This window comes from Oncorhynchus kisutch, linkage group LG4 (assembly GCF_002021735.2).
Source record: "Oncorhynchus kisutch isolate 150728-3 linkage group LG4, Okis_V2, whole genome shotgun sequence".
In the NCBI taxonomy this organism is placed as follows: Eukaryota; Metazoa; Chordata; class Actinopteri; order Salmoniformes; family Salmonidae; genus Oncorhynchus; species Oncorhynchus kisutch.
In genome coordinates, this window is record NC_034177.2 from 77,883,835 (window position 1) to 77,900,069 (window position 16,235).

Consider the following 16,235-nt stretch of genomic DNA (forward strand, 5'->3'; position numbering starts at 1 on the left):
ACCGCCATCGATAAAAGACTGTACTGTGCAGCCGTCTTCATCGACCTGGCCAAGGCTTTTGACTCTGTCAATCACCGTATTCTTATCGGCAGACTCAATAGCCTTGGTTTCTCAAATGACTGCCTCGCCTGGTTCACCAACTACTTTGCAGACAGAGTTCAGTGTGTCAAATCAGAGGGCCTGTTGTCCGGACCTCTGGCAGTCTCTATGGTAACACAGGGTTCAATTCTCGGGCCGACTCTTTTCTCTGTATATATCAACGATGTCGCTCTTGCTCCAGATGATTCCCTGATCCACCTCTACGCAGATGACACCATTCTGTATACATCTGGCCCTTCTTTGGACACTGTGTTAACTAACCTCCAAACGAGCTTCAATGCCATACAACACTCCTTCCGTGGCCTCCAACTGCTCTTAAACGCTAGTAAAACCAAATGCATGCTTTTTCGCACCCGCCCGCCCGACTAGCATCACTACTCTGGACGGTTCAGACCTAGAATACGTGGACAACTACAAATACCCAGGTGTCTGGCTAGACTGTAAACTCTCCTTCCAGACTCATATCAAACATATTCAATCCAAAATCCAATCTAGAATCGGCTTTCTATTTCGCAACAAAGCCACCTTCACGCACACCACCAAACTTACCCTAGTAAAACTGACTATCGAACCATCCTCTTCGGCAATGCCATCTACAAAATAGCTTCCAATACTCTACTGCCAATACTCTACAATACTCTAGTGCCATACGACCTGTATGCTTGAGTCGGCTGGCCCTCGCTACATATTCGTCGCCAGAACCACTGGCTCCAGGTCATCTATAGGTCTATGCTAGGTAAAGCTCCGCCTTATCTTAGCTCACTGGTCACGATAACAACACCCACCCGTAGCACGCGCTCCAGCAGGTATATCTCACTTGTCATCTCCAAAGCCAACACCTCTTTTGGCCGCCTTTCCTTCCAGTTTTCTGCTGCCAGTGACTGGAACAAATTGCAAAAATTGCTGGAGACTTAGTTCCCTCGCTAAATTTAAACAGCAGCTATCTGGGGCGGCAGGGTAGCCTAGTGGTTAGAGAGTTGGACTAGGAACCGGAAGGTTGCAAGTTCAAACCTCCGAGCTGACATGGTACTAATCTGTCGTTCTGCCCCTGAACAGGCAGTTAACCCACTGTTCCTAGGCTGTCATTGAAAATAAGAATTTTTCTTAACTTAACTTATCTGAGCAGCTAACCAATCGCTGTACATAGTCTATCTGTAAATAGCCCACCTGTCACACCTTGACCATAGAAAGCTGTTTATTCTCTATGTTGGTTGGGGCGTGATGGTGACTAGGGTGGGTCATCTAGGTGTTTTTGTATTTCTATGGTGGCCTGATATGGTTCCCAATCAGAGGCAGTTGTTTATCGTTGTCTCTGATTGGGGATCATATTTTGGTAGCCATTTCCCCATTGGTTTTTGTGGGATCTTGTCTATGGATAGTTGCTTGTGTGCACCAGTAGCTTCACGGTTCGTTTGTGCTTGTTTGTTTCGGTTTATAAAAAATATGCGGAACGCCTACCACGCTGCACCTTGGTCTTCATTTAACGACGGACGTGACACCACCCAATCTACCTACCTGTCACGTTCTGACCTTTATTTCCTTTGTTTTGTATTTATTTAGTATGGTCAGGGCGTGAGTTGGGTGGGCAGTCTATGTTTGTTTTTCTATCATTTGGGTATTTCTATGTTTCGGCCTAGTATGGTTCTCAATCAGAGGCAGGTGTCATTAGTTGTCTCTGATTGAGAATCATACTTAGGTAGCCTGGGTTTCACTGTGTGTTTGTGGGTGATTGTTCCTGTCTCTGTGTGTTGCACCAGATAGGGCTGTTGAGGGTTTCACACGTTTCTTGTTTTTTTTATAATCAGTTGTTCATGTTTACGTTTACGTATTAAAAGAACCATGGACACTTACCACGCCGCATATTGGTCCTCTGATCCTTTTCGCCTCTCCTCTTCGGAAGAAGAGGAGGAAATCCTTGACACTACCTCATCCCCATATTGTTTTTATTTACTTTGCTGCTCTTTTGCACACCAGTATCACTACTTACACACCATCATCTGCTCATCATCATCTGCTCATCTATCACTCCAGTGTTAATCTGCTAAATTGAAATTACTTTGCTACTATGGCTTTTTTATTGCCTTACCTCCTCATGTCATTTGCACACACTGTATATAGACTTAACTTTTTTCTATTGTGTTACTGACTGTACGGTTGTTTATTCCATGTGTAACTCTGTGTTGTTTGTGTCGCACTGCTTTGCTTTATCTTGGCCAGGTGGCAGTTGTAAATGAGAACTTGTTCTCAACTAGATTACCTGGTTAAATTAAGGTGAAATAAAATTTAAAAAATGGACAAACAAACCAAAACAAAGGCAGACACTAGATACTGGGTGATTAATTCACCTTTCAGCAGGACAATAACCTCAAATGTAAAGCCAAATCTACACTGGAGTTGCTTACCAAGAAGACAATGAATGTTCCTGAGTGGCCGACTTAGTGTTTTGACTTAAATCTACTTGAACATCTATGGCAAGACCAGGAAATGGTTGTCTAGCAATTATCAACAACCAATTTGACAGAGTTGAAGACGCACATTTCAGGTGTGGAAAGCTCTTGGAGACTTACCCAGAAAGACTCACAGCTGTAATTGCTGCCATCAGTGCTTCTACAAAGTATTGACTCAGGGGTGTGAATACTTATGTAAATGAGATATTTCTGTATTTCATTTTCAATAAATGTGCAAACGTTTATAAAAACATGTATTTACTTTGTCATTATGGTGTATTGTGTGTAGATGGGTGAGAGAAAAAAATATATTCAATCCATTTTGAATTCAGGCTGTAACACAAATTTGGAGTAAGTCAAGGAGTATGAATACTTTCTGAAGGCACTGTATATGGGGTATACAACCATCCCAGCTCTGCAGATTTTGCTGCGAAGAGACAGAATCATTAGATCCCTTGTTTTGGTACTGCCCATATGCAGCTTGTTTTTGGTCACAGGTTCAGGAATGGCTGAAGAATTACAACATTTACCTGGAATTAACTCTACAGATAGCACTGCTGGGAGATTTGAAAAGTAATAGTCAAAACATTTTATCTTTAATTTACAATCTGGAGAATCTATGAGAATGGAAAGGTTCAGGACTTTTGTGAAATATCACAGCATAGTTAAAAAATGAAAAAATGGCTAGTAGAAATCAAAACTGGATGGTGTTCAGAGATATATGGGGTTGAGGGGAGCTGAAGGGCGGGACTAAAAATAACAAAAAAACAAGATAATTATTGTAAAATAAACTGTCTGTAAATTGTATATAGTATGTATAAGCTGGAAGTAGAAGCTTAAGTGTTGTTGTCCATTAGTTTACTCCAATTAGTGGAGGGATGAAAGGGTTCGGAGAAAATAGTAAAGAAGGAAAATATATAAAAAAATAGATATTTACCCCAAAATATATGGGGGATTGGAAATGATGCAGACAATTACATTGATAGAAGCCACAATCTATCTGCAATATTAAAGCTGATCTACCCATAAACAAAACAAACTAAAAAAGTGCTTTCACAGTGAATTAAGGCTGAACTTGATTGTCTATCGGCAGTGGTCAATGATCTTGAACCTTTGCATGCCAGTGATGGTTCAGTTTGGTTCGACAGTCACTCTGTATTTCACTCTGTATCTCAGTACCTCATACATTTCTTACATTATTTCTCCCCAGGTTATATGGCCTTGCTACAACACTGAAGAGCCATAGGAGAAGGCTTGACTGTGCTGTGTTTCTGTTCAGATCTGCATCCGCATTTATTGAATTAGTAGTCCTGTAATCACTTGGAGAGACTGGAGGCCTGCTAGGGGTTCTCATGTTTAGCACAGGGCACATCTGACTGGCTGCTTGAGCTGGAGGACCTTATCTTTTAGAAATGCCATCATTCTCTCCAAACGCTTTGACATTTGTCAAAGTGAGTTTGAGTCTGGTTGCTGTGCAGTTTTGGGCGATAAAACATCCTTATGTGCACTTGAGTCGTTCCATTATAGTGCTCTGTATAGGTAGGTGGTATACAGTATATACAACCTCTCTAAGTCATGCAGGAAAAGGGTATTGGCCCCGTCAATGGGAGAGGGTCAGAATAACTCCAGTCATAACATATCACATCATGTTAACATCTCATCCAATGCACACTTTCATCACAAAGCCTGTGCCACATAGAACTAGGCCTATATAAGCAACACAAAACCATTCTGCTCTAGAAATGCTATCACATCTTCTCTGTCTCCTCTGTTTTGGGCTTTTAGGGGTTGATGGGTTGTCATTATTTCCCCTGTATTACCAGCAGATGTCTCAGTAAGGAGTAGTCCAATAACCTACAATAAAAGCGAGAATTAATGACGTATGCATACCAAGATCCCAGCAGGATACGCTTTGCAGTGAAACATCTAACTAAAACCTCCCATTTTATTTATTTACACCCATAAATACTTTCCCATCTCAATGTTCACTGACCCCATGACCTTGTCTATTACCGGCACTGTTGAATGGGCCTCATTTCCAAAATCATTATTATACAGAGATGATTCATTTCCATTAAGAGTATGGGAAAATGTGAAGTCTGACCACACGCCATGATTTATGTCCCGCTGGGTGTGTTTGATTTGGTGGCACCATGTCAAGAGGGAGGCTAGAGAAGAAGCTTATTTGCTTATTTCTGGACATGAGTAGTCACATTGTACAGAAACGGTTAATCAAGTGACAGTGAGAAATGTGAATGAGGCAACAGTATTTACTTTAGTCTTTGAGTGGATGAAGCTATAGGGGCCACTAGATTCTAAGGGAAATTCCTGCACATATGAATGGTTTATATAAACACTCATGGGAGGACATTTCAACATCTGAGATATCACACACAGGAAACCAGACCTTCTCAACACCCCTACAGAAACCAGGAAACTCCTACTTCTCATACAAGCTTTATCTGTGAAGGACACACCTCTTTCTCCTCTTACTATACTCACTCTCACATACACAACCACATTCACACACATGCACACACACACCCACACTCATACACAGAGTGGAGCTTGTGGCAGTCCAGCTGAACAAATACACTGGAGGTGTAAACTGAAAAGATTCAAGCTTGAGATTTTCTACAGGATTATCCAAAATGAGCAGTTCTTTCTCAGCCAAAATCCAGTCCAAAATGGAACTGGCTAAAGATATGAAGGAGGAGGATAAGTTGTACAGATATAACGGAGTGCTGTACCCTGTCCTCATGAGTCCAGAGGAGAACCTGAAGGCTATGGAGAGGCTGGAAGCAAGAGCAGATGATGTCATGTTAGTTGCATATCCCAAATGTGGTAAGTCCAAAAATATTTAAAGGAAAAAACTGTTTTAAGATGGTCAGAAGAATGTGCATTAGTAAAGACATGTGTAGTTAGTTCCTTGAGAGACATCCTTTGGCAATGAGCATCTTGATTAAGCATTTATGTTTTCTAATAGTCACTGACTACCTTATTATATCAAGTTTAATCAGTGGAAAAAGGAGTGTTCCACTTGGTATTTACAAGTCTACTGTACACGCTTAGAAAAAAGGGTTCCAAAAGGGTTCTTCGACTGTCCCCATAAAAATACAACTTTTAGTTCCAAGTAGAACCTTTCTTGGCTCCAGGTAAGTCCATAACCATGTGTGTGAGGTGTATACTTTTGTCTCAAAGTAGATGTAAGACTACCAAGAAATGCTGTATGACCATGATTTAGCCCACTGCAGTAAAAGGTTAACGTTCTAGATAGCACCTTTTTTTTATAATAGGCTCAAGTTCAAAATACAATTGGGGTAATGAAACGTACTCATAGTGTCTTACACATAGCTCATAGCCTATGATATTTTGTCTTGCTGTGTATTTAAAAAGGAGACAGACAAAAGGTATTTGACTTGCGAACTGGGTTTGAAGTGATCTAAAATGCAGTTTCACAATGGATGGGCCTCTGAATGTTTGGACTTGCAGAATACGATCTGTGTGCTTTTCGGTAGGCCCTCCCTGTCAGGCAAAAATGGTTGCAATAAAGTCTGTTTCTGGTTATAACCTTGTCAAAACAACACAGTTTTGCAGCTTTGTCAGTTCTTTCCACTGCACACTATGTCAGTAAGGTAATCAGTGTTGAGGAATGTTGAATTAAACACAGGCCGCTATGCACACTGGCAGAGAGGCACCCTTGTAACAACGGTTAATGTAATAACACAGGTTAATGTAATAACACTGGTTAATGTAATAACACAGGTTAATGTAATAACACAGTTTAATGTAATAACACAGGTTAATGTAATAACACAGGTTAATGTAATAACACAGGTTAATGTAATAACACAGGTTAATGTAATAACACGGGTTAATGTAATAACACTGGTTAATGTAATAACACGGGTTAATGTAATAACACAGTTTAATGTAATAACACGGGTTAATGTAATAACACTGGTTAATGTAATAACACAGGTTAATGTAATGACACAGGTTAATGTAATGACACAGGTTAATGTAATGACACAGGTTAATGTAATAACACAGGTTAATGTAATAACACAGGTTAATGTAATGACACAGGTTAATGTAATGACACGGGTTAATGTAATAACACAGGTTAATGTAATAACACAGGTTAATGTAATGACACTGGTTCATGTAATAACACAGGTTAATGTAATAACACAGGTTAATGTTATAACACAGGTTAATGTAATGACACAGGTTAATGTAATGACACAGGTTAATGTAATATCACAGGTTAATGTAATGACACAGGTTAATGTAATGACACAGGTTAATGTAATGACACAGGTTAATGTAATAACACAAATTAATGTAATACCTTGTAACAACAGTTAATGTAATAACACTGGTTAACATCTAAATGTTAAACATTTTTAAATTGATAATGTAGTAACTTTAACCGATCATGTAATACCATTCCAAAATCTATGCTTCACGTTAGATTTGCCTAATTTTAATACACATACTATTCTCCACCTTTTGCTAACACACACACAAACCCATGCACACTCTAACACAAACACACACTCAGAAGCACATACTTAAATGCACACACACACACATAAAATGTTTATACAACATCAATCGTAAAGAAACTTGCCAAAAGTTGCGAATGACACAAATATTAATTCACACAAATCAACTGCAAAGTCCCTCTTTGCCATGCAAATGAACTGAATCCCCCAAAAACATTTCCACTGAATTTCAGTCCTGACACAAAAGGACCAGCTGACATCATGTCAGTGATTCTCTCGTTAATACAGGTGTGAGTGTTGACGAGGACAAGGCTGGAGATCACTCTGTCATGCTGATTGCATTTAAATAACAGACTGGAAGCCTCAAAAGGAGGGTGGTGCTTGGAATCATTGTTCTTCCTCTGTCATCCATGGTTACCTGCAAGGAAACACGTGCCGTCATCATTACTTTGCACAAAAAGGGCTTCACAGGCAAGAATATTGCTGCCAATAAGATTGCACCTAAATCAACCATTTATCGGATCATCAAGAACTTCAAGGAGAGCGGTTCAATTGTTGTGAAGAAGGCTTCAGGGCGCCCAAGAAAGTCCAGCAAGCGCCAGCACCGTCTCCTAAAGTTGATTCAGCTGTGGGATCGGGGCACCACCAGTACAGAGCATGCTCAGGAATGGCAGCAGGCAGGTGTGAGTGCATCTGCATGCACAGTGAGGTGAAGACTTTTGGAGGATGGCCTGGTGTCAAGAAGGGCAGCAAAGAAGCTTCTCTCCAGGAAAAACATGAGGGACAGACTGATATTCTGCAAAAGGTACAGGGATTGGACTGCTGAGAACTGGGGTAAAGTCATTTTCTCTGATATATCCCCTTTCTGATTGTTTGGGGCATCCTGAATAAAGCTTGTCCAGAGAAGACAAGGTGAGTGCTACCATTAGTCCTGTGTCATGCCAACAGTAAAGCATCTTGAGACCATTCATGTGTGGGGTTGCTTCTCAGCCAAGGGAGTGGGCTCACTCACAATTTTGCCTAAGAACACAGCCATGAATAAAGAATGGCACCAACACATCCTCCAAGAGAGCAACTTCTCCCAACCATCCAGGAACAGTTTTGTGACGAACAATGCCTTTTCCAGCATGATGGAGCATCTTGCCATAAGGCAAAAGTGATAACCAAGTTGCTCAGGGAAACAAAACATTGATATTTTGGGTCCATGGCCAGGAAACTCCCCAGACCTTAATCCCATTGAGAACTTGTGGTCAATCCTCAAGGAGGCGGGTGGACAAACAAAACCAAGGGGTCCAAGTCAGTCACACAGGTTTTCCCTATGAGGTTCATCCATCTCTCTGCTGTATAGAGACATCCCTCTCCCTACAGTACATGCACTTATTTGACACTATCAAGATAAACATGCACATATATTGCAGTCAATTTAATATAATGAAATAATGCAAGTGAAGGTGAATCCCCAATATCAGCTTTACGCTTTTTTCAAACACAAAATCATTTTAAAAAGTACTACTTTCAAATGGAGATAGCTTCAACAATGCTGCCCATGCTGTCACAGACACCATAATGGCACAGATACAAAGATGAGTCCTCTATCTAACTCTATGGGCCCTGTATGAGGACAAAGCCCCATGTTTCTGTAATCATCTGCATATGACATAAACATGGTTTATGTGGTCATGTACCTGCTGGGTGGCCGGTAGCCTAGTGGTTAGAGCATTGGGTCAGTAACCAAAAGGTTGCTGGTTTGAATACCTGAGTAAACAAGGTGAAACATCCGTCTGTGCACTTGAGCAAGGCACTTAATCCTAATTTGCTCCAGGGACACTGTACTACTATTGCTGAAACCATTTTATGGATCTTACAAAACACTAGGGGCTGGTTTCCTAGATCCAGATTAAGCCTAGTACTGGACTAAAGTGCACTTTCAATGGAGAATGGTTTTTCATCCATGACTAGACTCAATATCTGAATGGGATTGCCCCTGATATTACAAATATTTTGGGATAATGCAATAATAACTCTGGTCTCATGGTGAAACATGACACTTTTCAAAGAATATCAAAGGACACTACACCTCTCTATTCCCGATCCCTCTGTGTAAATTGAAAAACATTCTCTTAATGCTCAAGTGTAAATGGACCTGAATGTTCTCTGTGTCTGGCAGGTTTTAATTGGATGGTGGCGGTGCTGCGTAAAATAATAGCACAAGCAACTGGTGAAACAGCAGAGTCCAAATTCCCTCCATTGATGGAGTTCTTTGGGACCGAAATGCTCCAGGTTTGTGCAATACTGGTTGACTTCCTGTAGCTTTAGCAACACTGCAGGTTTGTCTGCCTCAAATAAGTCAAATATAGAAATACTACATGTGTAGTTTATTGGAAATGCTGTTTATGGGTTGTTTGGTTCACTAATGCACAGATCCCCTGTAGTCTAAAGAGGTTCTATAGTTATATTGGGAGGTGTTCAGGTAACTTTAGGTCTATAAAGTAGGTTTTCAAGACAGAGAGAATGTCTATAGAGTCAGGTGTAAAGGACGTCACACTGCTTGTTTAGCGAGTGCCGCTTTCTCCTGAGTCGGCTCATACCGAGGCTCGAACTCAGAACGTCTGCCTCGCAAACACATGTGACCACCCTCCCGATGCATCTATCTAGCCGGCAGCGCAAGTTGAGACAATTCAGGCGGAGGAGTGAGTTTCACAGATCCCCATCTGCTAAATAGTAATTTCGTTTTGCTGTTCTGTAACTGGCCACAATAATTACATGCAGGTGTTGCAATCATGCTGTGATTCAATAAGGCTAGTTAGTGAATGTTAGTAAATTGCTAACTCATGTTCTGTGAGTGCCCTCCACTGAATGCCCTCATGAGCCTCTGTGTGTGGAAATGTTAGCACAGCTTGACCTCATCCAAGAAGAGGGGTCTACCTACAGTATACACCCGTGATTCTCACATCGAATGCAATTAACTGTGGAGAATATAGTGAGATTCATTCATATAAAAGTGTTTTCTATGGCTATCTGTGTCAGGAGTGAAGAGTTTGTTCACTGAACTTGCGAGCTCCTGTGCCTAAAATGATATAACATGCCTGTTTGCACAGTGTCTGTTTAGATGAGTTAGAGCAACAGCATACCATGGCTCACGCAGCGTTAAATGGATGCCTTGTCTATCTCGCAGGTTTTTCACCAAGCTCCGTCCCCTAGATTTCTGGGGACACACATGCACCCAGATAACATTCCTGAATCCTTCACCACAAAGAAAACAAAGGTATGTACTTTCAACCAGAATACAGGTGTTGTTGTGGAACTCACAATTACTATGACATTTTTACAGCTTTTTTTAATGCTCCACAGTAGTTCCTCTTTTTATACAAAATTCCATCACAACTTCCTCCAAACAGCAACGTGTAATTCCCCTGTTGTGTAAGAGTGAAAGCTTTTCCTGTGTAGTATGGCAGCTAGTGTTTCTCTGCAGAGGCAGCCACAGCAGAGAGCGTCCCACACAGACACAGACACTGCAAATCACACACTGTACAGAGTACACGGTAGACTGATTAAGCACACACTGTACCGAGTACACGGTAGACTGATTAAGCACACACTGTACCGAGTACACGGTAGACTGATTAAGCACACACTGTGCCGAGTACACGGTAGACTGATTAAGCACACACTGTACAGAGTACACGGTAGACGGATTAATCAAATAGCATACACACGTAGGACACTTTTCAGCAGACAGTAACTATGCTACACTGAAATATAAAACCTCCAACTTGCAGTACAGTGTGTCTCACAACTCGCCATAACTCTGCCCTCCCCTTCCCTCAGTGTAATGAACACTAGGGGAGACAGAGAGCTGGTTTCAAGCACAGGGAGCAGCATGTGTTTATTGAAAAGGACCACAGGAGGAGGCAGGTAGCTGGGTCCAGGGGCAGGCAGGTCTTACACAGGGGGTCCAAAGGCAACAGTACAGGCAGTGAAAAGGCTAGTAACGTAGTCCAGGAGATCAGGCAAAGGTAGATAACAGGCTAAAGTACAGGCAGGGAATAGCCAAAAAGGCATCGTTAGTTTTTGCCTGCCTCACTATCATACACGGGAGGCGTAAATCACGGCGAAAGACATGTCACAAAACAAACAATACCTCACGGTGATAGGGTGCAAAGAACTGAACTAAATAGTGTGTGATAATGACATAGAGGTGTGTATTCAGGCGATTAGGATCTGGAGAGTGAGCGGCGTTCAGGGGATCTATGTGTTTGAGAGTGTGAGCTGGAAAGTGAGCTGCATTCAGGGGATCTACGTGTTTGAGAGTGTGAGCTGGAAAGTGAGCTGCATTCAGGGGATCTACCGTGTTTGAGAGTGTGAGCTGGAAAGTGAGCTGCATTCAGGGGAACTACGTGTTTGAGGGTGTGGGTTGGAAGCAGACGTTACACTCAGGATATAAACTTTAAAGAATGTCCTGGATCAGTCTATAAAACTATACTGTTGTCATTATCATGTCATGCATGGTCTTCTGTTGATCAAAAACAGATGCTGGTGATATTCAGGAACCCGAAAGACACAGTGGTCTCCTTTTATCACTTCTCAAACAAGAACCCAGTGCTACCCACTGCAAAGTCCTGGGACTGCTTCTTCTCAGAGTTTATGAGTGGAAAAGGTACCTAATGTGAAGAGCCCTTATGAAAATTGGGTTTATATGTTGGAGTTTGCTTTATACAAAAGTATAACTTGAGTCAGTTGTATTACAGTAAGATGTGTACCTTTACAGTACAAAGCCTCACCTGAACAGTAATTTCCTATTCCTAGTTCCCTGGGGTTCATATTTTGACCATGTACTTGGCTGGGAGAGGAGAATGGATGACCCTAACGTGATGATAGTCACCTTTGAGGAGTTAAAACAGGTATCAGGTATTCCTTTAGTTTTGAATAGAGACATTAGTTTTGATCGGCCTACTTTCTGTCATTTACATTCTGTCATGTTAATTGTGACCCACACAGGACCTGAGTGACGGTGTGCGAAGGGTCTCTGAGTTCTTTGGTTTCAGTCTCAGTGATGCCCAGGTCCAGACCATCGCAGAGGAGAGCACCTTCAATGCTATGAAGGAGAGCTCTAAGGCCTCACACGGCCAGATGGGCAACGTCTTCTTCAGGAAAGGTGTGTGTGTGTATGTATGTATGCGTGAGAGAGTGACAGGGGGAGCAAGAGAGAGAAAGAGCGCTGTATGTGGATAGAGGGAGCTTTGTTCCAGGGTTTGTTTAATACCACCCACTGGAAACAGAAATTGTGGGATTATGGCAACACAAACAAACACTTGATATGTATGTTGACTATGAGTACAGACTCATGTCTCCGGTCTCCTGGTCCTCTCTATCCTTTAACATCCCTTGTCCTTTCCAGGGAAATAAAGCATTGTCATACTGACCTTTGGTGACCTCCTATAGGTTGAATTAATTATTAAGTGCCAAAAAAGTAACAGGGTTGATGATTTCAAATCAGCCATAAATCCCCTTATGACAGGGGGAATGGAAGCTTGTTGTCTGCAACAGGGAGGGACAATTGAATGCAAATTTCAAACATGTTTTAATTGTTAAAACATTTCTAGCCTGCCTATCTGTGGGTAACAGGGTTGACATGTTATTCTAGCCTGCCTATCTGTGGGTAACAGGGTTGACATGTTATTCTAGCCTGCCTATCTGTGGGTAACAGGGTTGACATGTTATGCTCAACCCACTCAGTTTTACACCACAAAACATCAGAAAATGGCTTAAAAGAGTAGAACAGGCTCACCTGCTTTTACACTATGATTTGACTAGGATGTTCAATGTTCCTTTTAGAAAAAAAATAAGAATAGTTTCACCATATTAAAACGAGAGTTCAGTTCATGTAATAGGGTTGACCTTAAAATGAGGACGGGTTTACATTTTTTTCTCCATAAATCACATGAAATAAATCATCTTCACAAATGACTGTCAAAAGCAACAACAATAACTAGGGCTTTACAATGATGGTGAAAACTTGGAGAAATGTTGGGGTTAAGTGGGTTCAAATCTAAGAAGTCACAGAAAAGGCTGAATTTTTTCACTTTGGCAAGTCTTTATTAATTTTAAAAAGATTGATTGAATTTTCCATGTGGTCTATATTATAGAGCACTTTATTTAATGAATCAGGCTTTTAAAATCCAATATTGGTGCACAATCTCTAATTAAAATATCAAAGGGACACAGAAGGAACTAATTTCATGGAAAGACCCATATATTGTATGTTTCATACTCACCATGTACATTCACAGTACTGCATGTCTTAGGTGTAAAGTTGAGGTAATCCTAACATCAAGCAAAGTGATACAACTGTTATATTTTTTACAATATGTAGGCTACCTCACACTACCTTAAAGACTAGGTCAACAGTAATCTAAAAATAACTGTAATCTAAAGATAATTTGCCTCATGCTTTATGTCCAAACTACAGAGTACTAGAAAATGTTATGTCACTCTTGCTGTACATTGATCATGTGTTTGTCTTGTTCATGTGTTTTTGATGGATATTTCCTCCCCAGGTGAAGTAGGGGACTGGAAGAACCATTTCACCCTAGCCCAAAGCCAGGAGATGGACACAGCATTCAAGAAGCACCTGGCAGGGACAACACTGGGGGCCAAACTAAAGTATGACCTGTACTGCAAGTAGACAGCAGACTGGACAAACACTTACTGAGCTGAGACAGGATACAAGGGAAACACTGACAGGGAAGTTCAACTCCAACAGGCAGGCTGGTATGCAGTAGCTAAACTGACATTCACAATGAGGTATTTGGTGGTGCAACACTTGTTACTACAGAAACACTATATTCCACTTGGCTATCCTACACTGGAGCCATTGAAGGGCATTTTTGTGAAAGTGTGACATGAGAAGAGTGGAGACTGGTGGGAGGAGCTAGAGAGGGATGGGCTCCTTGTAATGGTTGGAATGGATTATATGTAACAAAATTAAACATGGTTTCCATATGTTTGATACTGTTCCATTAATTCCATTCCAGCCTTTACAACCACTGCATGAGAAAAAGTAGACATGACAATGAGACTTCATGATAGATTTCTTTACCTTGTAATCCTTGTTTTTATATCACTGTTTGAAGATTAAAGTTGGTTAATTGATTGATATCGGCCTTCTTGTATGTATTTTACAACATTTCAAGATGTCAGTGGAGGCTACTGAGGGACAAACGGCTCATAAATGGCTGGAATAGAGCGACTGGAATGTCAAACACATGGAAACCATGTGTTGATGTTGATACCGCTCCAGCCATTACTACGTGCCCGTCTTCCCCAATTAAGGTGCCACCAACAACCTGTGCAAGATGTTGTACTTTTCAGTTCGGAGAAATGGAATGTGTCAAAAAGTCTAGTTCTACAAATGACATGCCACATGACAAACTATAATAATCATATGCTCAAAGTCCTTGCTATAACACATTTGAGATCATATGGTAACCTACTTTACTGCAGGCCAGCAATGTGACAGGTTGCACGCAATAAAACTCTTGGATTGCAATGCATACAATACTAGATTCAAAACAAATAGAATTATTCCATTTGGAAAAGGTGACCAAGATGAGACGGTCTGTAAATTGAAAGTAAAACGTTCCATAAATTCTTAATTGTAAAGAGTGACAATCAAATTTTCAAAAACTGAGACTATGGTAGCCTACTGATGTGATATTCACCATACATACAGTATATATATTGTGATATTCACCATAGATACGTTATACATTGCAATATTCACCATATGTATTGTCTATGATATTTGTGCTGTATGAGGGCCTACACTGGGGATGGCACCATTTCTTCCCTTAGTTGATAATTTCCATTATCCGTGAAACCCGTTTTGATTTGGTGAAAGAATGTCTATATCCAGTCGGTACAATATAGAACAAAAATGTTCAAATGCACTGTAGGCTACCTGTTATTGATAATGTTGTAGTTGCTTGCCATTGGTACTTTCTTAACATGGGACTAAGGCTGTGTTTACACAGCCACTCTAAGAACCCAAATCTTATTTTCTTTCTATATCTGATCCACACACTCAGTTTTACATGTGACTGATATCTGATGTGCACATTCACACTGATGTAACCTCTGAAGTAGCACCAGAGAGGAAGAGGCAAAGCGAGAGGTTTCACTCTCGCCAAAATAAGCCCAATGCGTTTCTATGATGTTATTTTGGACCTAAGATGGTTACCTGCCATCCCCCCTTTAAGACAACTACTCCCATTGTTAAGCTGGAGACATAAGCATCTCAACACTATATACAGATCTCTGGTAGCACACAGATACAATTTCCTGTCACTGATGCTTTAAAAAAAGGTTATTGCAGGTCAAGTGCAACAACAAAGAACTTCAGAGCAAAAGCAATAATCACATCTGAGCATCCAGACAGAGACTGCATATGGAGGATCAGGATTCAAAAGATCAGATTCCATGTATTTTGTTATTGCTGTTTACACATTAAGCAAAAGAGCAGATAAGTATCAGACAGTGGAGGCTGCTGAAGGAAGGACAGCTCATAATAATGGCAAATGGAAACCATGTGTTTGATGTTGTTGATACCGTTCCACCTATACCGCTCCGGCCATTACCACGTGCACGTCCTCCCCAATTAAGGTGCCACCAAACTCTTGTGGTATCAGATATGCAAATAATTGGCAAAATATCTTAATTGGACTGCCTGTGTAAATGAAGCCTAAGCATACATATCTAGATATTGGTTAATCAACCACCCGGTTAATTGGTCAATCAATCAGATAATCAATCTATTAATATCCACTGTGGACAGTCAAGCATTACACGTCCATACATTTATTTTAGTAGCTCAAGAAATACCATGTTAAAAAAATAGACTGGTTTTGTAACATAGAGTAGACCTACCTCTGCGTTCACAGTCTCTACCATATACTACAGGTAACTGCCAAAATAAAGGAAACACCAACATAAAATGTCTTAATAGGGTATTGGGCCACCACAAGCCAGAACAGCTTCAATGCACCTTGGCATAGATTCTACAAGTGTCTGGAACTCTATTGGAGGGATGCAACACCATTATTCCTCAGTACATTTTGTTCTTTGTTGATGGAAACCGCTGTCTCAGGCACAGCTCGAGAATCTCCCGTAAGTGTTCAGT

At 40.9% G+C, this 16,235-nt stretch overlaps 1 protein-coding gene across 1 annotated transcript; it reads left to right on the top strand.

Moving 5' to 3' along the window:
* The first annotated feature begins 5,040 nt into the window (after window positions 1-5,040).
* LOC109890028 (sulfotransferase 6B1) lies at window positions 5,041-14,215 on the top strand. Its single transcript, XM_020481988.2, has 7 exons — window positions 5,041-5,390; window positions 9,225-9,337; window positions 10,233-10,322; window positions 11,588-11,714; window positions 11,864-11,958; window positions 12,056-12,212; window positions 13,615-14,215. Exons 1-7 carry the CDS (start codon window positions 5,198-5,200, stop codon window positions 13,740-13,742), a joined length of 903 nt encoding a protein of 300 aa, XP_020337577.1. The 5' UTR covers window positions 5,041-5,197; the 3' UTR covers window positions 13,743-14,215.
* Window positions 14,216-16,235: the final 2,020 nt, after the last annotated feature.

Bases quoted from the DNA above. Each gene is read 5' to 3' on its own strand.
- LOC109890028 (XM_020481988.2), top strand. From the start codon at position 5,198: ATGAGCAGTTCTTTCTCAGCCAAAATCCAGTCCAAAATGGAACTGGCT. The intron at 11,715-11,863 runs GTACCTAATGTG...TCCTATTCCTAG, and splicing joins AGAGTTTATGAGTGGAAAAG to TTCCCTGGGGTTCATATTTT. The intron at 12,213-13,614 runs GTGTGTGTGTGT...TTTCCTCCCCAG, and splicing joins CAACGTCTTCTTCAGGAAAG to GTGAAGTAGGGGACTGGAAG.